This window comes from Erpetoichthys calabaricus, chromosome 10, assembly GCF_900747795.2.
Source record: "Erpetoichthys calabaricus chromosome 10, fErpCal1.3, whole genome shotgun sequence".
Lineage (NCBI taxonomy): Eukaryota > Metazoa > Chordata > Cladistia > Polypteriformes > Polypteridae > Erpetoichthys > Erpetoichthys calabaricus.
Window position 1 is genome coordinate 15,081,268 of NC_041403.2, and position 20,891 is coordinate 15,102,158.

The window sequence follows — 20,891 nt, forward strand, 5'->3', positions numbered from 1 at the left end:
TTTATTTGTATGAGCTTCACCAAATCAAATAAAAAAATGATAGTCAACACAATAGTTATTTCAAAAATAAAATGTAAAAATTCTGAAATTTTGCAATAAACAATATTGTATGATAATTATTAATTATCAAATAATCATAACTAAAAGGAATAAATGATTGCAAAAAGACATGAAGCAACATACCATTACCTCCATGCATTTTCCTACCTCATCAAGAGTTGGGTGCAAAGCAAAAAGTTCTTTGTGTCGGTTAGATTTTCTCTGTTCTTCATTCTGTCGATCAATTTCTTCATTTGGCACACGATCAAGCAGGTTAGGAAGTAAAGCATCTGGGAGTGAGTTTTTGAGATCAAATATACTGCAGGCCCAGCTACCACGTGGTGTATCATCAATTGACATGGATCTTCTTTTAAGGTCATCCTGCAAATTTATTGATTACCAACACAAGTGAGCCTTGCAACATGAATATGCATAGTTTAAATTAATCTTAATGAGAAAGATAAGACAGCAGTATTAAAAATGAATAGTATGGTTTCAGATAGTGCTGTACAAGTATCCTTGATACAAAGGAATTCCAGAAAAAGCCAAAATAGAGCTAATATTACTAACTTAGAACATGATGGAGTGTCACCTATGCAAGTAACTAAAATTTATTTATGAAGCGCATTTCACAAACATATCAAAAAGAGCTGTATAACAATAAAATACAAATATAACAAAATAAAAAAACATAAAAAGAAACAATAAAATAGAATAACAAGAAGAAAACTACGAATAAACTAAAAGTCCAAGCAGAGACTACTCAGCTGTGTTCAAAAGCCTGCTTAAACAAAAATGTCTTAAGTTGCTTACCAAAAGAATCAACTGACTAAGCCATGCGCAATGCTAGAGGAAGACCATTCATGAAGATGATTTCCCTTAAAGGACTGGCTGCTGCTTCATTGTGCATTCATATAACTCTGTGCACTATTCATATAATTTCATGTAAATGAAGTTTACAAGAAAAGTCCCTATTTACTATGCTTGTCTTTTTCCTCCAATTTCACATTATTAACCATTACAAAAGCGCATAAATCAAACATGAGATGTCACAATTTAGAGATTGGAGAATGATACAATTTGCTGCCCCAGTGCAGTGTATAAATTAAGTATGCCAGGGTGAACATCAACAGTATACCAAAATATACATACACATGTAGAGTGCCATGAAAAAATATTTGCACAGACCTCAAAGGGGTGTTCCTTCAGTGCTGCTTTAATAAGTGTCCAAAGATTAGCCCCTATATACTATAAAACATTAATTACTAGGTTCAGAAAGTCTTCATCGTGTACATTTTTTGTTTCAAATTTTGTCCAAATTTTCCAGGACCCATATTAACCCCGTTTTTTTATGCGGTATACTGGTATATTTTGCTACAAATAACGAATAATAGTGTGACAGGGTGTGCAGTGTGCATTAAATATTCTTTAAACTGCAATGGTTAAGATGCCAAGCTGTTAATTACTAATCAGCACATCTGCCTACAGCAAAGCTTCAAATATGTAATGATTCACTTCAATTGAGATTCAACAGCAAGGAACTTGCTAGCTCTAAAAAAAATGATCCAGCATAACAGGATGAAACTGTTCATTCAAAAACAAAAAAAAAATCAGTAAAGATCTAAGAATTTCTGATCCTCTATAATAACTGTCAAGAAATCCATATTACTAAACGAGAATGGTAAACCGGATATGGACGCAGGGACCTGCCCGTGGACGCAAAAGACATAGTGCGCAAGTGCCACACAAAGCCACCACCCCCCCCCCCCCCAGAGTGAAACGGGAGAGACTACGCATGTGCGCAGGCGCCACACAAAGCCCCCCAGACCCCATACCCCGCTCCAAAGCAAAACGGGAGAGACTACGAACCGTCAGAGTAGGAAACAAAGTAAAACGTCATAAAGAGGTTAAAGAACAGGGACAAACACATGGAGCGCAGGTTACAGAACAAAACCCCCTGCCCAGAGTAAAACGGGAAAGACTACGAACCGTCTGACATGCCGCAAGCAGGATAAAGCGAGATCAGAAATAAAACGCAGAGTAGGAAACAAAGTAAAACTTTATAAAGGGATTAAAGAACGGGGACAAACACATGGAGAGCGGGTTACAGATGATGAAAACTGGAATGCAACAGCTTCAAAAAAAACCTAGGCACGAAACACATGCACACCGAGATACAGAATATAAAGGCAGAAACAACAACAGTTAAACGTCCACACCACACAGCGGAGGCGGACCCGGAAGGTGCAGGCGCCTACATCGTGCGTCGGAAGGCGCGGTAAAGTACAAAAGGCAACGGCGCCTACACAGCATGATAAAAACTGACATAATACGGAAGGCGCAGGCGGAGACATAGTAAAACAAGAGGAGTCAACGCCCCGCCCCAGAGTGAAACAGGACACACTACGGAGTCCACAAAGGTTCATACATCAAACCCAAGATGGTACGGACACGCGTCTGAAACCGCGGAAGCAAAACTGTCTCGGCTCCAAAACCAAAGAGCTCAACAACTAACACAGCTTCGACACCGAGCCCGCGTGGACAGATCTAATGAACGTGGACGCCTACAACGCGCGTCTCAAACTGCGTAGGCAAAGCAGGCACGGATTCAACACGACACAGCTCGAGTGACCGAGATACAAACACGCGCCTGCCTGAATATAATTAATGAACGCAGGCGCCTACAACGTGCATCTCAAATGCCGCAGACCAGGCAGGCACTGCTCCAAAAAGAAAGAGCTCGACTAAACGAGATACGAAGTAAAACGGGAAACACTACAGAGTCTGCAGTGCTCCACAATGCACCGCATAATAGTTCGGAAACAGCTTCGTAGTAACAGTGGGGAGACCCAGAGTGACACGGGCGAATGCTCTGTATTAAACATACTTCATCCTCACACGTCCAAACTATACAGCATAGGTGAATCACATTACAGTGATGCATTATTAACAGTACGATAAACATCACAGTATCGCAAAAAAATGAAAATTATTACTCGAAAAGGGAAAATATATTCACCACAGACCAGGTGTCATTGAAACAAAAGCAGAATAAAGCGAGATCAGAAATGAAAGACAGAGTAGAAAGCAAAGTAAAACGTCATAAACAGGTTAAACGAGGGGGCCAAACACATGGACAGCAGGTTACAGATAATGAAGACCAGAATTCAAAAGCTTCAAAAACAAAAGCTCGACTGACCGAGATACAAACTGAAACGGGAAACACTACGGGGTCCGCAGTAGTCCACAATGCACCGCATAATAGTACGGACGGAGCTCCGTATTAACAGTGGGGGGCCCCAGAGTGACACGGGCGAACACTCCGTATTAAACGTGCATCATCCTCACACGTGGCTGCCCAGCGGGCACGGGTTCAAAACGCCGGGGGTAGGCGAGCGAAGCGAGCAGGGGGCGGAGCCCCCTTGTAATGCAGAACCAAAAAGAACCTACACGGAGATAGTGTGCCACCAAGAACCAAGTCATGCTGATGAAACACATCAACGGAAAACAATTTAAAGAAATGCTAACACTTGCCTGGTCATCCTGGTACCCACTATTTTCTGGTAATTCATCAGATTCAAAGATTTGCTTTGGGAGACCTTTTTGTCTCTCTTTCTGTTTGTCAAGCGTGTTGGGGTTGAACCCAGTGCCCAGTTTGTGGTACCTGTTAGAAAAGTAAACCAAAAAGAAGGTTTATATAATAATGACCAAAATCAAAACAGCAATTTTTTCCTTTATATATAAAGACAAAATACATTATTGAGTTACCAAATTAAAAAGAACACAATGCTTGTTTGGCATACTAATATGAGAATATTTAAAGGCATTTTCACAGTTTTACTATTTATAAAAAGTCAATTAAAATTTGTACTTGAGCTTTGCTCATTTGGCAATTTGAAACACAGTAGGAATTATCAAGTAATAATGATTCAACATAAAAAGCACCTTTTATAGAGAGCATAATAACGCATGATAAATCAAACAATAGAGATAAGAGGCAATATGAACAAAACAGGAGTTCCATGTTTGGGATATCAAAAGAGGAAAGATAAGGTACAGCAAAAACTACTTGGGGAGAGACAAAAAAATTAATACCCTGCGTAAAAGAGAAGCATGACATTTCTGGCCAGTGGCCATTTATTTAAAAGGAAAGGGCAGCTTGTTACATCTTTTATGATAGTTTGTTATATTTGGTGACTCTGATTAAAAAAAAAAAAAGCTGAAAAACACACTAGTGCAAACAGAGAATTTTTATATTTAACACTTCTTTCCATCCCAGGTCCTCCCTGTGAGAAGTTTACATGTTCTCCACATGTTTGTATGGGTTCCCTCCCACAGTCCAAACAGAGTTAGGTGAATTGGTGACGCTAAACTGGCCTTAGTATGTGCTTGCTGTGCAGGGAAATACGTGTATGTGTCTTCCTCTTGCAATGGACTGGCACCCTGTTCGGAGTGTGTTCCTAACATACGCCCTATGGTAGCTGGGATAGGCTCCAACCCCATATGACCCTGGTCTGGATTAAGAGGAATAGAAAATGATATGATATGACACCTTTTTCCCATCTATGTCATGTAAAGTAATATAAATCAAGATAAAGCATGAACATCATCAAATAGACTTGTACTGCATTGACAAATGAAGGTAATCAATTTGTTTTGCTGCAATTAAAAACGCTTTCATTAATACATCATTTTCTTTGATAATACTTAAAGTGTAATTAATCTTTTTCAGTTATTAACATTCGTATCCAAAGTAGGGATTGCATGGCAGCTAGAGGCTATTCCAGCAATCACAGGACATAAGGCAGGAACAACACATTGACAGGGCTCTAGTCCTTTGTGGAGCGAAGACACACAAAGACCAAGTCAGCAATGCCAATCCACCTAATTTGCATGTCTTTGGATTGTAGGAGGAAACCGAAGCAATTTGTAGAAATTAATTTTCTACTGAAATTTTTATGTTATCCTCTTACAGAATGTACATACATCTCCCATAAAAGTACAAATACAACCAGTTAAGAGTTTAAACAGTTTGTATTTGATTACATAAATATACTTTATTAAATACTCCTTTTCCATTATAATAAAAAATGGCAGTGTATTATCTACATATATTTGATATTTGTATCACTTTTAAAAACTGTGACATAACATTTTTAACCGTCACAGTTAACTCAGATAAGTAAAACTGGCTTTCATGATTAAGCTCTGTCAAGTGCTTAATGTACAATTAATGACTAAGCATTAGTTAATTTCTACTACAGGCTGCCAATGGGAATTTCTTGGATTCTTTGACCATACTGTATATTTACAATGATATACTTGACCTGTGCACAAAATAACATACCCTCGTAACAGAAAAGCGTTCCAACTCTGACATTAAATTCATAATGACAAATATACCATAGCAAAAAATTAAAGGAATACTCCACCGAAAAATAATACAAATTGAAATTGAAGACAGGACTGTTGACCAATCAGTGAGGAGAAGAGGCAGGTCCTCCTTCAAAAGCTTGTTCCTGTGGGAACCACTTCCCTCTGCATGCGCTATTATTTAACAATATTTGAGCAAAAAATGCATGCAAGTTCCCTGTACTAAGCATGTGATTGGATGACTTGACAAGTGGAATACAGTATGTGACACAAGTAATGTCTGATGTTTTTTTTCCATGCTCTTTGTTCAGAGTTAGTCTTCGATAGATGTCCAATGTGGCCACTAGAGGACACTCCTGCTGCCCAAACACAACACAGACAGATGCAGGACACAAGTGCAACATACTGTACATGCTTTTATTTTTTTCCCCTGTTTTTCTTATGGGAAACGTCTTCCTACGTTTCCCACCTGTACAGCACAGCTCAAAGCACTTCACAAACAAACAGAGTTTTCTACTTCTTTTTCTTCCCCTCTCCTTCTCTTTGCCTCCACTCCTCCTCCTGCAAGCTTTGTCCTCTTCCACCCGACTCTGGCTCTCGGAGTAGTGGCAGCTGGCTCCTTTTATAGGACACCCGGAAGTGCTCCAGGACCTTCTTCCAGCTGCACTCCCGGGTGTGGTGGAAGCGCTACAACCAAGGGCTCAGCAGTCGTCCAGGCGCCCCCTGACAGTGGCCACAGGCCCCAGCAGGGTTGAGCTTTCATGTTCCAATCCCGTGGACCCGCTGCTAACCAGAGGTACTGCCATCCAGCGTTCTGGGGGAGGTAATGCCCTGAATTTACTCTCTCCCCAGGTCCTTTCATTATAGGGGCAGCCTGGGCGTGAAAGGGTCCCAGCTGTTCACCACACCATTCTATCAGAAAGTTTGCTATCTCCATTTTCAATGAAAACACAAGAATAAAAATTTTTCTCACCCACCACTACAAACTTCATGGGGTAAAATATAAAGGGTTGATTCAGTGATTTTATTTTAAACAACCCTTTTATTCTGTCCTATAGAAATGTTGTTGTTCTTCTTCCTTCTTTACAGAATCTAAGTGATGTTAATTGAGAAGAACGCAAAGTAGAACCAAGTATAAAATACAGAAAGGAAGTCAAAAATAACACTTGAAACAGGAATGTCATCAAGGAAAAAAAAAACTCCCAACAGAGCCACATTCACACAGTAAAAAATTTAGGAAAGACAGCAAACCAAGCACATTCGCTCAACATCTGGTGTTGCATCATTTGGCAACCTGAGTTTCACTCGATTGCCACCACAACTTTGAGAATTAGTAGTGCAGATGAGGAGGTGGAGTATAATCAAGGATCAGATAAAGTATTTTTAGGATATGTTCTACATAAATCTGTTCCACAGATGTTTGAGCCACTGCAAACACACTATTTGCTGCATTAATCATACATATCCTTCTAACATTACCTCGAGGACACACCCTGAGGCACAGCAGGCTCTGAGAGACTGCTTTGGAACTACTGACTACATCAACTTCTGTATGGACATTGTAGCTCCAGTAAGAACAGTACGCTGCTATGCTAACAACAAGCCATGGATTACAAGTGACATCAAGGGCCTTTTGAACCAGAAGAAAAGGGCTTTTAAAGGCGGTGATCAGCATGAGCTCAAGCGCGTGCAGAAGGCCCTCTGAGTCCAGCGCAGGGCGGCAAAGGAGCAGTACAGGAGAAAGCTGGAGCAGAAGTTACAGAATAACAGCATGAAGGAAGTATGGGATGGGATGAAGATCATCACTGGCTGCAGCTCAAAGCGGGGTGCCACCATCGAGAGAGACGTGAAGAGAGCAAACCTGATGAACAACGTTTTTAGCAGGTTTCACCACCCTAACCCACTCTCACTCTCACCTCAGAGTACTGCACCCTCCACACATCCTTCTGCTGATACCAGCATAGGAGAGAGTTTCCCCCACCCACAATTACAGCAGCCCAAGTAGGCAGAGAGCTGAGGAGACTTTGTGCCAGCAAAGCAGTGGGTCCAGATAGGGTATCACCATGACTGCTGATTAACAACTGGGATTAATAAAGTATCTATCTATCTATCTATCTATCTATTTCAAAAAATAAAAATCAACTAAAAGATACTCTGCAAAACAGGTTCATAGAACACTTATGAAATGCAGAAATGTTGAAGTAATTATTTGTAAGGAAATATGCCTCTGTTGAAATGTCTTAACAGTAGTGAAGGTGCAACCTCAGAATCTCAAAAGATCATCAACCTGGATTCCCAAATATTTAAAGAATGTGACTTGTTCAACCAGTTTTCCATTTGGGTTGGTGGGACTACCATCAACAAACAAATTAAAAAACCAAATGTAAAGGGTGAACAATTTCCCTAAAAAAAGGTTTTACAAATAAATGGGAAGCATACTCCAAAAAACCAGACTTGGTTCAAACTCAGTCTGTGCGTCTGAACGTGAAGAAGCACTAACACTAGCTGGGGATGAGTTCAACAGGAGTTTTAAAAACAATTTGATAATGGTGCCAATCAGCAATATACTGATGAAATGATTATCAGTTCTTGTAACCGTCCTTTTAATTTCACAGCAGCCAGCACAGTATTTGTTACTAATTTAACACCTTTTCCTTCCCATTGTAGGCCAGTTGTTGTTCTTCTTCTTGCCGTTCAATCAAATGGACACACCGGCCTCCCAGATCAATGTTGTTGTACACTGTAGGTCCTCCAGGCTGTCTCTATCATCCAAATCATGAGTTTCATGGCAGCAGAAAGACTTGCAGTAGATGCTCTGTTGTCTGCTGCCTGTTTTGCATGGGCACTAGTCTGACTGACGTATCCGGAACTTGGTGTGAGGTGGTGGTTTTGGCAGCTGAAGCCTTTGCAGAGTCTGAAGATAGTCACCTGTTTAACTGGCTCTTTTAATATAATACAATTTAGAACACAATACAGTAATCCTTCCTCCATCGCGGGGGTTGCGTTCCAGAGCCACCCGCGAAATAAGAAAATCCGCGAAGTAGAAACCATATGTTTATATGGTTATTTTTATATTGTCATGCTTGGGTCACAGATTTGCGCAGAAACACAGGAGGTTGTAGAGAGACAGGAACGTTATTCAAACACTGCAAACAAACATTTGTCTCTTTTTCAAAAGTTTAAACTGTGCTCCATGACAAGACAGAGATGACAGTTCTGTCTCACAATTAAAAGAATGCAAACATATCTTCCTCTTCAAAGGAGCAAACAAATCAATAGGGCTGTTTGGCTTTTAAGTATGCGAAGCACCGCGGCACAAAGCTGTTGAAGGTGGCAGCACACACCCCCTCCGTCAGGAGCAGAGAGAGAGAGAGAGAGAGAGATAAAAAAATCAATACGTGCCCTTTGTGCTTTTAAGTATGCGAAGCACCATTCAGCATGTCGTTTCAGGAAGCAGCTGCACAAAAGATAGCAACGTGAAGATAATCTTTCAGCATTTTTAGACGAGCGTCCGTATCGTCTAGGTGTGCGAACAGCCCCCCTGCTCAATCCCCCTACGTCAGGATCAGAGAAAGTCAGCGCAAGAGACAGAGAAAAGTAAGCTGAGTAGCTTCTTAGCCATCTGCCAATAGCGTCCCTTGTATGAAATCAACTGGGCAAACCAACTGAGGAAGCATGTACCAGAAATTAAAAGACCCATTGTCCTCAGGAACCCACGAAGCAGCGAAAAATCCGCGATATATATTTAAATATGCTTACATATAAAATCCGCGATGGAGTGAAGCCGCGAAAGGCGAAGCGCGATATAGCGAGGGATTATTGTATAAAAGAACTGAAAGTCCAAAAGATAAAGGTGTTAAAATATTTTCTTTCTACAGCAAAGAAAAAAAAATCCATCTATATTGTGTACTAGCAAAATACCGCTCTTCGCAGTATTATGGTATTAAAATTTTTATTAAGAAGAAAAGTAAACCTTTTTAAACTGAGGGAAAATATACCAATACTTATTAGTTAAGGATCTCTTTGTATACCACGTTGTCAGTTCGGCCCTCCGGTTGTAATATGACCAAGCTGTGCGCTGAGCTTACTCTTGAGCATGCAACGTATAGTTAACCATGTGAAAAGCAATCTTGCCTCAAATCAATGCCAACCTTTTGTAGGGTCTGTCCCTGAGACTTATTGTCATTGCAAAGCAGAGCCTTACTAGAAATTGGAGGCGTTTGAATTGAAATGGGTTTCATCGATAACTTGGCATCCAGCTTTTGAGAGTTTAAAGCACTCATAAAATGGGAATACAAATGCCACATAAGAGATACATTCTGCATAAGCAACAGAGAAAAGTTAGCACTTCAGGTAACAAAGGGACGTTCACCTTAGACAGAACATAATCTTTATTGACCTACGTCAGATACAGGTTAATTCAGTTCAAAATTGTACATGCAGAAGATCACTCTCAACTCAGGATGCCAAAAAATCTTGTCTGACTTAGACCTTACACGAAAGAAATGGCTTCAAGCACCACTGCCTTGGTCACGTTTTTGTTATATCCTTGGCGTATGTTCTACAGAACTAGTATCTATGCCCATTTTTTGAACATCTCGGTAACTGCCAATGAGTTTCACTTTCTGATAACCCTCTTTGTTGCAAATAGAACATCATTTTGCTGAGAACTTACTATGACAACTTTTGTTACATCTCACCGCCTTTTCTTGAACACCAAATTATTCTAACTTGCCTGATATTTTACAGTGAGAACATAATGTGCTTCATTCTTCTAACGTAGGAAAAAAAAATTACATCAGTAATAAAGTACTCAATAATTTAACATGTGTAAACAGTCTCTTCAGACAAAACAGTTTAAACTAGACACTTGTAGCGGGTGCCACATCTGCTACTGTCCCGTTGGCAGTTCCTTAGGGTGCATTTCAAGAAAAGTGGTTACAGTAAATGCACCTTTAAGGGGGAGGTCACAACACGGACAGGACGATTGGCGCTGAAGACTTTAAACTGGAATAGAAGGGAGGGAGGGAGGGAGAGAGAGAGAGAGAGAGAGAGAGAAACATTGTGCAGTGGAGCAAGGGGAAGAAGCGAAGCAGTACCAAGAATACACCTGCTGGAAGAACTTTTTTGTTTTATTCTTTTCACCCAGCAACACAAAGGAGACACGTCTCTGAAGACGGCCTTTTTTGTTGGTTACGCTGGCAATTCTTTGGACCGGTAGGACAGAACTTTTTTTGTTATCAGCTCGGCGGCCGGCGTATTCCGTTAGGCTTCCACTTTGCCCAAGAACAGTAAAGACAGTAAAGCAATTTGGGAAACCGGTTTCTCTTAAGCGAGAACATCTTGCCCCTAATCTGTGAAAGGTGGTTCTGATGCTATGTTAGATACTTGTTTGTTTTTTGTCTATGTATATATTTTTTCCTCTTCTTCATTTATGGTAATGCTTATTGTCTGATGCTAAGCTAGGGCATGAGGGGTCAAATAAAAGGACAAGCATTGGTCACGTTACCCAGAAAGATTTTCAATAACAAACTGCTTTTCCCTAGTGGTTTTCTGATTATGCAGCAATTCTCCCGGGGCAACGGTACACACTAATCATACTTAGTAGATCTAAACTATATAGCTTTCTTTTCTTTGTCTCTGTATGGGATAGGAATACCAGATCTAAGTAGGACCAACATCTATCCATTATCCATCCATCCATTTTCCAACCCGCTATATCCTAACTACAGGGTCACAGGGGTCTGCTGGAGCCAATCCCATCCAACAGAGGATGTAAGGCAGGAACCAATCCTGGGCAGGGCGCCAACCCACCGCAGGATAAACACACACCCACACACCAAGCACACACTAGGGACAATTTAGAATTGCCAATCCACCTAACCGGTATGTCTCTGGACTATGGGAGGAAACCCCCGCAGACACAGGGAGAACATGCAAACTCCACGCAGGGAGGACCCGGGAAGTGAACCCAGGTCTCCTAACTGCGAGGCAGCAGCGCTAACCACTGCGCCACCATGCCGCCTAGGATCAACATACGATACCAAAAGATATTCCATTACAAAAATATTTAGAATTATGGAGAAGGAATGAAATACGAAATAAAACCATTTTAAACAAATAAAAGAATGCCATGTACAGGAACCAATAAAAATATAGCTTACTTTCTATTTACAATTGCCCAGTCTTCAGTGTAGGATCTTGCACAGTCCCTCACATGCAAGTCATTATCCCTGTGTTAAAAAAAAGAAAAAGACAAGCAAGATGTCAATACCAGCTTTTGTGACTTGAGTTTTGAATAGTCACCAGCTGATTAAAGGTAACACAAAGAGAGTAGCACTGTAAAATGAAAAAATAATTAAATAGTATTTACATGTTTACAATGATGACTGATCTACATGATAATGTTGAATCTCAGTTGGTTATTCCTAAAGTATTGTGCATAAAGAATCTATATCCTATATATTGGGCCTATAACTAACAACTATTTTGCTAAACATTTAGTGAGTTGATGAATACTTCAGCTAATTAGTTAATTGGAGATTTAAAAAAGAATACAACATTTCACAAATTAAAGTTTTCTTCCTTGCAGAATGCTCTCCTTTGTCACAATAATAATTTTACAACATGTGCAGGGCAACAAGAATGGTTGGTTCTGCTATCAACTGTATAGTCTTGATTATCAATTTCTAGGCAGGCATTGCCAACAAAACTTGCCAACAAGGTGTAAAGAGCTGAAAGCATTGTTAAGCATTAACAAAAGGTGTCTGGAGTGTATCATTTGTTTTTACTTTGCTGGATGCTAGCAAAGTCTGCGAGAAGAACCGAGTTTTGTACACTTCAAGCCTCCTTTTCCGTTAGCGTATAGCAATAAATACCTGCTGACTCTTTCATCAAAAGAACTACTCTGCAGAAGAAGAAGTGCTGTTGGATTATCTCCCAAGTTTTACTGAGAGGGAGATCACCATTAATCCAGCGTGTTTTCTTTTCACCTGCTCCTAAAGCAAGTGAGATCATTTTTACAGCTCTTGTAAAACAAAAGATTTCTGACCAGATATGAAGCTGAAAGGACTCCACACAATCAAGTTCCTTATATTTGCATTCTCTGTCTCTGCTATATCTCACAATGTGATTAAAATTACTCTTGGACAATGGGGTGATGTATATAATATGTAACAAGTCAACGAGTCAACTCCAAAATTCATTGACAGCTATCTTTTCCATAGATTGTTATGGATTAGTTGTTGCATTTGTAATATATTTTTTATAGTCGTCTGACGTTCGTCTCAGGATTTTGTTTGAAGAGAGGCTCCTAATAGAGCAAAAAAGACTCACAAAATGCCTTTAGCCTATAAATGGGCAATAGATGCCTAGCATTTTCAATTGGACTTTGCTTTACAATTTGTTTTTGACTTCAGTCTCATTAAACGGAATACCAGGAAAGACCACAACCCTTTATGATCTCCCACTCACATATATATGTGTGTGTATATGTGTATAGCAGATGCTGCAGAGGATGGTTGGTGATGGTGATAAAGTTTCAAGATGGTGGTGGTGTCCTTTAACCAGCCAGGACACCATAATGGAAAGGACGAAATAAATGGAAGCAATACCCGGTCAGAACGCTGTATGATCCCCGTCCAGGGTGGAATGCCTGAAGAATACAAGAACTGGCAGGACAGCACGGATTTTATCCCAATACCTAATGTCAGTCTGGGTTCTGTCGTCTAGCCTGTAGAGGTCTGTGCATCCTTCCATGGATATGCCTCCCCAGACCATCATTGACCCACCACCAAACCGGCAAAACTAAACTTCCAAAGAAAGAGTCACTTTTATGTATGTATGTATGGATATGAAAGGCACTATATAATGGATGGATGGATGGATGGATGGATGGATGGATAGATGGATAGATGGATAGACAGTGGTAGTGCTGCTGCTTTGCAGTAAGGAGACTGTGGAAGATTGTGGGTTCGCTTCCCGCTTCCTCCCTGTGTGGATAGCGCTTTGAGTACTGAGAAAAGCGCTATATAAATGTAATGAATTATTATTATTATCTATATATATATATATATATATATATATATCTATATATATATTTGCAGCTGGAGATCCACAAAGGTAGAAAAAATGAATCACGTATCATAAAGTAGTTTTTATTCCTGAGCTTTCAACACCTGCCAGGGGTCTTCATCAGAGAATAATGCTTAGACTTACAAGAATCAAAGGCAATATATAGCAAAACATTACGTGGAGGGGGTGGGGGGGGGGGGGGGGTGGCTAAGGCAGTGTGATGGGGGGAGGGGGGTATTGGGTGTACAGTTTATTTATTATGAACATGTTCTTCTTAAGTTTGCATATGCTGGATTTATGTCCAAGTGTCTGTTGATGGCATTCTCATTTGATAGCCAAGATTCGGCCAGCTCTCTGGCACTTTTAGTATTGGCCTTAAATTTTACTTGTACATTGTCTAAGTAGGTGCGAACCCCCTAGAATACATACATACAGTAAACTGTGGCTATTTTTCTTACCCTTCCTCTGGCACTGCCGGAACTATTGTCCGACATTCCCTAGGCGTAAACAGTACTTCAATGTCATCACAGGGAATTTCAATAAGATCTCTCAAAGGACCAGATTCCACAGCAGGAGGATGCGTTAAATAATAATCTTCAAAGTCCACTGGGTCAACTGCTTCTGTGAGCGGAACCTACAAAGACAAACAGATAGACAGAATGTTAATTCAAAACTAGAATGACATTTGAACTTCAACCACTATTTCAGTGGTTAGTAAGAATTAGAGTTGGGAGAAATCTTAGTTTTCCTTGATGGATAAACACCATCAATGTATTCACAGTTCTGTGAGGCTTTTTAACGTAGGTAGCGAATTGCACTGGTACAATATATCCGACTCAGAGGTTTCAAAGCTTAATAGAAACATAGTTATGTAATTTAAAGACGTATAGAACAGAGTTCAAAACAAAATACACATATTTTATTAAAGCAAACATTCTTTGTTTCCAAAATGTGTTAAGTGCCTAACAGGTTGGCAAATGTAGCTGCTCCTACAAAATCATAGAATCTTAGATAAATAATCCCACGCTTTCATTTATCCTGTATTTGTAACAGATTTTACCATTAAAAGCAGAGTCAACTATTTTTATAAATACAATATTGCATTCAACTATGAGAACTTGGCAATTACAAAGCAGACATTCATTATGTGCTTTAATTTTTTTCCTTGTAAATAAAAATGAGTGTGACTTCAATAGGTCCTTTTAGCATGAGGAACTGATGTCAAACAAAACCTGTTTGTGCTGCTTAACCAATAACTGTTTCAGGGTGCTTTAACACACACTAATAAATAGTAAGAACTAAAATCTTTAAAATAAGGTCACTATTATTTGTGGACAGGGAAATAGATGCATTTTTAAAATTACATTTCAGAAAATTGTGGAAGAGAAGTGAAAAAAAGTGGAGAAGAGTGTCAGGAGTAATTTGTGACAGATGGGTATCAGCAAGAGTGAAAGGGAAGGTCTACAGGACGGCAGTGAGACCAGTTATGTTATATGGGCTGGAGATGGTGGCACTGACCAGAAACCAGGAGACAGAGCTGGAGGTGGCAGAGTTAAAGATGCTAAGATTTACAAGGATGGACAGGATTAGAAATGAGGACATTAGAGGGTCAGCTCAGGTTGGAGAGGTGAGATTGCATTGGTTTGGACATGTGCAGAGGAGAGATGCTGGATATATTGGGAGAAGGATGCCAAGTATAGAGCTGACAGGCAAGAGGAGAAGAGGAAGACCTAAGAGAAGGTTTATGGACGTGGTAAGAGAGGACATGCAGGTGATGGAGATGACAGAGTGAGATGCAGAGGACAAGAAGAGATGCAAAAAGATGATCTGCTATGACAACCACTAATGGGAGCAGTCTACCAACAGAAAATTAGAAGTTACTGATTACTTTTGCTCACTTAAATGTTTTTCTGAGTTGTTCTCGTTGTACCATCTTCTAAACCAAAAAAAAAAATGACTAGGCATATATTATAGAAAAAATTGTACTTTGCTGTGTTTCATCATGGCTTGGCTATGGCACATATTCTGCCATTTCTTACCATGTGTACAAACACCATGCCAATGTACGATAGCCATGCAGGAGGACAATGGCACTGGCCTTTTATATAAATGTATGGCAACTCATTCATATATGATGCAATCAGTTTAGGTCAGATTTATTATCTTGTGTACACAGTTCAATTACATTCCTACTTGGCTGCAAGCAGAGTTTGAAGAGGAACCAAATTTCTGGCAGTACTCTGTTTAGTCAGCGTCTTCTTTTTCCTCCTAGTTTGTTGTTACTTTTACACGATGGGGCGGAGGGCTCCCCCTTGGAGGTCACAGCACATGTATATTAGTATGTGATAACGAAGCAGTTATTTTGAATCTGTGTGTGCCATGAAACACTGACATTCAATCAAAGGTTGGCAGGGTTCCCTACAAGCACTGCCCGCTAGACCAAATAAGCACAACCATGTTGACACTTTCCTTTTCCGGTGCCCAAATTTCACTATATAGGTTATGAAAAATATAACAGCACAAGGATGGGCTTCAACTGCTTCGTGGACCTGCCTTGGATAAGCAAGTTAGGAAAACAGACGTAAATGAGAAATATTGTAACATTGGTGACGAGTTGCATTAGGCTGGGGATCAGTCACCCACAGTATGAGTGGACATCAGACAAATGAGCAGTTTCAGGGGTCCTTTAAAAGAGGCAATCCTACCAATGTTGAAAAAGAATTCCAACTTGTGCGGCCAGCATGAGCGATCATTTGAAGGATAGTAAGCTACTTACAAGAATGATGTAGAGAGAGAAACCATGGATATTCAGAGTCTGCAAGCACCACAGCAGTATGGTGCTAAAAATATACCTGCGCTCTTTCCATTCAAACTGATCAGGCTGACTTCCCTCAGCTACAGCACACTCGTGCTAAACTAGCTCAGCACAGGAGTCTCACACTCCTGCTGCCACAAACACAAGTGCCCGGCAGCTTTCTTTAGAGATGCGCGACTGTGACGATGTGGGTCTAACTCCATGGCTCCAACTTCCCTTTAGGGAGCCTCTTGGACCAGACACCGTCGGTAATGTAACCGGATGAGCTGGACAATGAGGACACCACAACGAAGCAAGGAGTAAGTTGCAAAAGTGCTTTTATTTAAAAACAACAAAACCGATTGGTTTGGTCCGTTTATAGGAGATGGACGTCTGAAGCAGAGCTCCGCTAGCAGCGGCTTTATTTTCCCACGTATTTCATATTATTTAGAGGTATCCTGTATTTAACCCGACCAAGGAACTTCCACTACAATATACAAGCATACAAGCATGAGTAACAAGAAGAAAAGTCAGAAAGAACCAGAAAAGAAACTTAAAGCTGCATCGAAGTCCGGACAGACTTCCGGCCTGAGTGCAAGTGTAAGGTATGGCATCACGGAGACTGACCTGGAACAGGCAGAAGAGTGCGCAGAATTCCTGGGGCCCCGCTCCATTGTATCGTCTCCAGTCGAGAGTGAAAATGGGAGCGAAGGCGCAAGTGATACAGGTCGCGAGGGATCGCCGATTACTGAGGATCATTCGAGACTAGAAAGGGCTCTGCAGGACGTGCTCTCATCTACTCATCGCGAGCCTGTAACAGGAGCTGCATTTTCACTTGCGGAGCACGAAAGCAGAAGCGAACTGTCCGAACTGAAAGAGATGATCGCTACACAGATAGCTACACAGATAGCTACACAGAAAGAGATGAACACTACACTGGCCACTGCCATGGTTACGGCCATGAATGAGCTTAAGAAAGATAACACAAATGATCTTAAGAAGGTGGCCACTGAGCTCAAGAAGGATAACAAAGATAAGGAAACGCGTCTATTTGAACGTTTCGACGTGAACTTTAAAGGCATGTTGGAGAAATTAGTGGAACACATTGAAGAAACTAACTCCAAACTGAAAAGGCTTGATGATCATATTAATGACGTTTCAGACCAGCTGGAAGACGTTAAGCAGGGACTCACGGCTCGAGTGGAAACAGCGGAACAAATGGCATCTAACGCCGATGAAAAAGCCACAGCTGCGAACTCGGAATACAAAAAACTTGGAGACAGACTTGCAGCCCTGGAGGATGGGTGCAGAAGAAATAATATAAGAATTGAGGGTATACCTGAGAAACGAGAAAGCTCAAGCCCAGTGAAATTTGCAGTAGAATTACTGTCTAAAATAATTGGAGATGACTTTAAACTCGACAATGAGAGAGCCACGGCTTATCGCACAAAGATACCAAGCGCCTTTAAATCTAGGTCTTTTATTGTCCGCTTCGAACGACTAAGATGTAAGCTTGATGTGATGGCACTTCTCAGACACAAGCAAGAGATTATATTCGAAAATAATCTTATTCGTATTTTTCCCGACTTCTCACCATCAACAGCTGCAAAACGCAGATCCTACAACGACATTAAAAGGATGCTACGGGAAGCCGATATCAAATACAGCCTCTTGTATCCTGCCAAACTGAAAGTGGAAGTTCAAGACGGACATTATATTTTCTTCAGCAAAGAAGAAGCTGAAAAAGAATTAAAGAAGCTGTTTCCGACACTTTTTTTTGAAAGTTAATTAAAATTAAAGAGCCGTATTCTATCAAGGCACGGGAAAGACCGATGATCTGATCGCTGGATCCATGTTTAAAGAGACTGGTATTATAATTATACATCTCTTATTCTCTTTTTTTAAAATTTTTTTTATATCTGGACTTTATATGTTATATGTTTATGTTTTAATCAGAGTTATAGAGCTATAGACGTGAGTGTGAAAATGTGGAAGTGATTAAAGTAGGATTCGTTTTATTTATTTATTTTTTTATTTCTTTTCCTTTTTTTTTTTATTTTTTTTATTTTATTTTTTTTTAATTTATTTATTTATTTATTTTTTTTATTTTACTATACCTTAAAGTAGACTGTTTAACTTCATACCCTTGGTTTAATGCTTGTTCTACTATTTATACAATTACCATTATACTATTACAGTATGAATTACCAGGTTTATCCTGGACTAGTTTTTAAAATCACTCCCAGGGTTGTTTTTTTTTTTTTTTTTTTTTTTTTTTTTTAACCTTAATATCTTAACTTAAAAGCGCTGAAGATTATTTCAAGATTAAATATTGTTAATGAGAACATTTTCGGCAGATAGTATTAAGGATTTAACTGTAAAAGATATCTCTGTTTTAATTCTGTAACGCCGCTGCAGGGTGGGGTTTGTTTTGTTTTGGACGTGCTCTGTCTCTTCGTATGTCAGAGGACTGGAACATCGCGAAGTGGGGTCTAGCCTCATGTGGGGAGGCAAAATGGGGGGGGTGGGGGGATAAAGGGGGGAGAGAAGGAGAGCAGGTTATATCTAATCTATTCTTATAATCCTTATAATTATAAATATCAATGCAGCAACAGGCTAACATGCAACAACTCCTGGGGAATCTTGAAACTAAGATTAAAACTGCCATATTACCAATTAAAACTATAAAATGACATTAAAAACTCAGAATCAATGTCTCCATGATGGGACAGTTAACTTTGTGAGCTGGAATGTTAAAGGCCTGAATCACGAATTAAAGAGAAAGAAAGTATGCTCTCACCTAACAGGCTTAAACGCTAAAATAGTATTTTTACAGGAGACCCACTTACTAACAAAGGATCAGTTCAGATTACAAAAAGACTGGACTGGCCAAATGTTCCATTCTAGTTTTATAAAGAAAACTAGAGGGGTGGGAATTCTCATACATAGAACAGTTCCTTTTGTAGCATCAGAGGTAGTGTCGGACCCTGAAGGGAGATATGTGATGGTCATGGGCAACTTATATAACAGTAAAATGATTTTGATAAATGTTTATGCACCCAATGTTGATGATAAGGAATTCATGCAAAATCTATTTGCATCCATTCCCAGTGTGAACACTCATAAAATTATAATGGCTGGGGACTTTAATTGTGTTTTAAATCCACTCTTAGATAGGACTCCTGTGACAGGGGGGACGACATCTAATACTGCAAAGATAATTACACAGTTTTTAAAGGATCACAACTTATCAGACCCCTGGAGGTTTCTTAACCCAAACTCAAGAACATATTCGTTCTACTCACCAGTGCATTATAGCTACTCAAGAATTGATTATTTTTTTATAGATAATAATTTCCTGCCTACAATTAAATTATGCAAATATGACACAATTGTTATCTCTGACCATGCCCCTCTAGTCTTGGAGCTAAAATCAATAAGCCCCTCGTACTCACCTCGCAGATGGCGTCTTAACCCTCTTTTATTGGCAGACGAGAACTGCACAGAATTTATATCCAAACAAATCAGCTTCTTCCTAGAGACAAACATGTCTACAGAGGTTTCTGCAGGAACACTCTGGGAAACTCTAAAGGCCTTCCTAAGAGGCCAGATTATTTCATATCTTTCCCATAGAAATAAATTAGAAACCAAGAAAGTGTCAGAGCTAAGAAATGAAATTACTAGAATAGATGAAGAACAAGCCAGGCGTCCAAGTGAAGCTCTTCACAGGAAAAGGCAGGCCTTGCATACAGAACTTAACATCTTAACAACTAAAGAAACTGAACAACTTATTTATAAGTCTAGACAGCATTACTATGAACACGGAGAAAAAGCTAATAAGCTTTTAGCTCAACAAATTCATAAACAAGAAGTTCACAATGCAATACCAGTAATCACCAACAAGAATGGAGAAGAAATCATCGACCATAATAAAATAATGCACACATTTAGAGATTACTATAAGTCTTTATATTCCACTGAGCCCAAAGAAGACAACACGCAATCTAATGCATTTCTGGATAATTCACAAATACCACAAATAGATGCTTTAAGTGCTGAGGAACTAGATAAACCTCTAACGCTAACAGAATTACTAGACGCTATAAAGTCACTACAAAGCGGGAAATCATCAGGCCCTGATGGTTACCCCGTAGAGTTTTATAAGAAATTCTCCACTCAGCTAGCTCCACTCTTATTGGTAACATTTACAGAAGCTAAAGACCACCAAATACTACCTCAAACATTTCGACAAGCATTAATCACCGTCTTTCCTAAACAAAATAAGGACTTGTTACAATGTGCATCATATAGACCAATTTCACTCCTGAATAATGATGTTAAGATACTCTCAAAAATCCTAGCTAGAAGGATGGAGAAAGTGCTGCCCTCGGTAATATCACAAGATCAAACTGGATTTATTAAAGGCCGACATCTATCTTCAAATCTCCGACGCTTGTTTAATGTTATATATTCACCAGCAAAATCAAACACCCCAGAGATATTACTATCATTAGACGCAGAAAAGGCATTTGACATGATCGAATGGAATTACCTTTTCACTGCATTGGAGAAATTTGGGTTTGGCCCGAATATTTGTGCTTGGATTAAACTA

At 39.7% G+C, this 20,891-nt stretch overlaps 1 protein-coding gene across 11 annotated transcripts in view; it reads right to left on the reverse strand.

Moving 5' to 3' along the window:
* dock7 (dedicator of cytokinesis 7) overlaps positions 1 to 20,891 on the reverse strand; it is a 281,118-nt gene that overhangs the window by 198,285 nt on the left and 61,942 nt on the right. For all 11 annotated transcript variants that reach the window (XM_051932685.1, XM_051932692.1, XM_051932691.1 and 8 more), the window contains exons 3-6: positions 13,944 to 14,119; positions 11,577 to 11,645; positions 3,574 to 3,703; positions 208 to 420 (exon numbers count right to left, since the gene is read on the reverse strand). In XM_051932685.1, the coding sequence (XP_051788645.1) occupies positions 208 to 420; positions 3,574 to 3,703; positions 11,577 to 11,645; positions 13,944 to 14,119 (588 nt within the window). The remainder of the gene's footprint in view (positions 1 to 207; positions 421 to 3,573; positions 3,704 to 11,576; positions 11,646 to 13,943; positions 14,120 to 20,891) is intronic.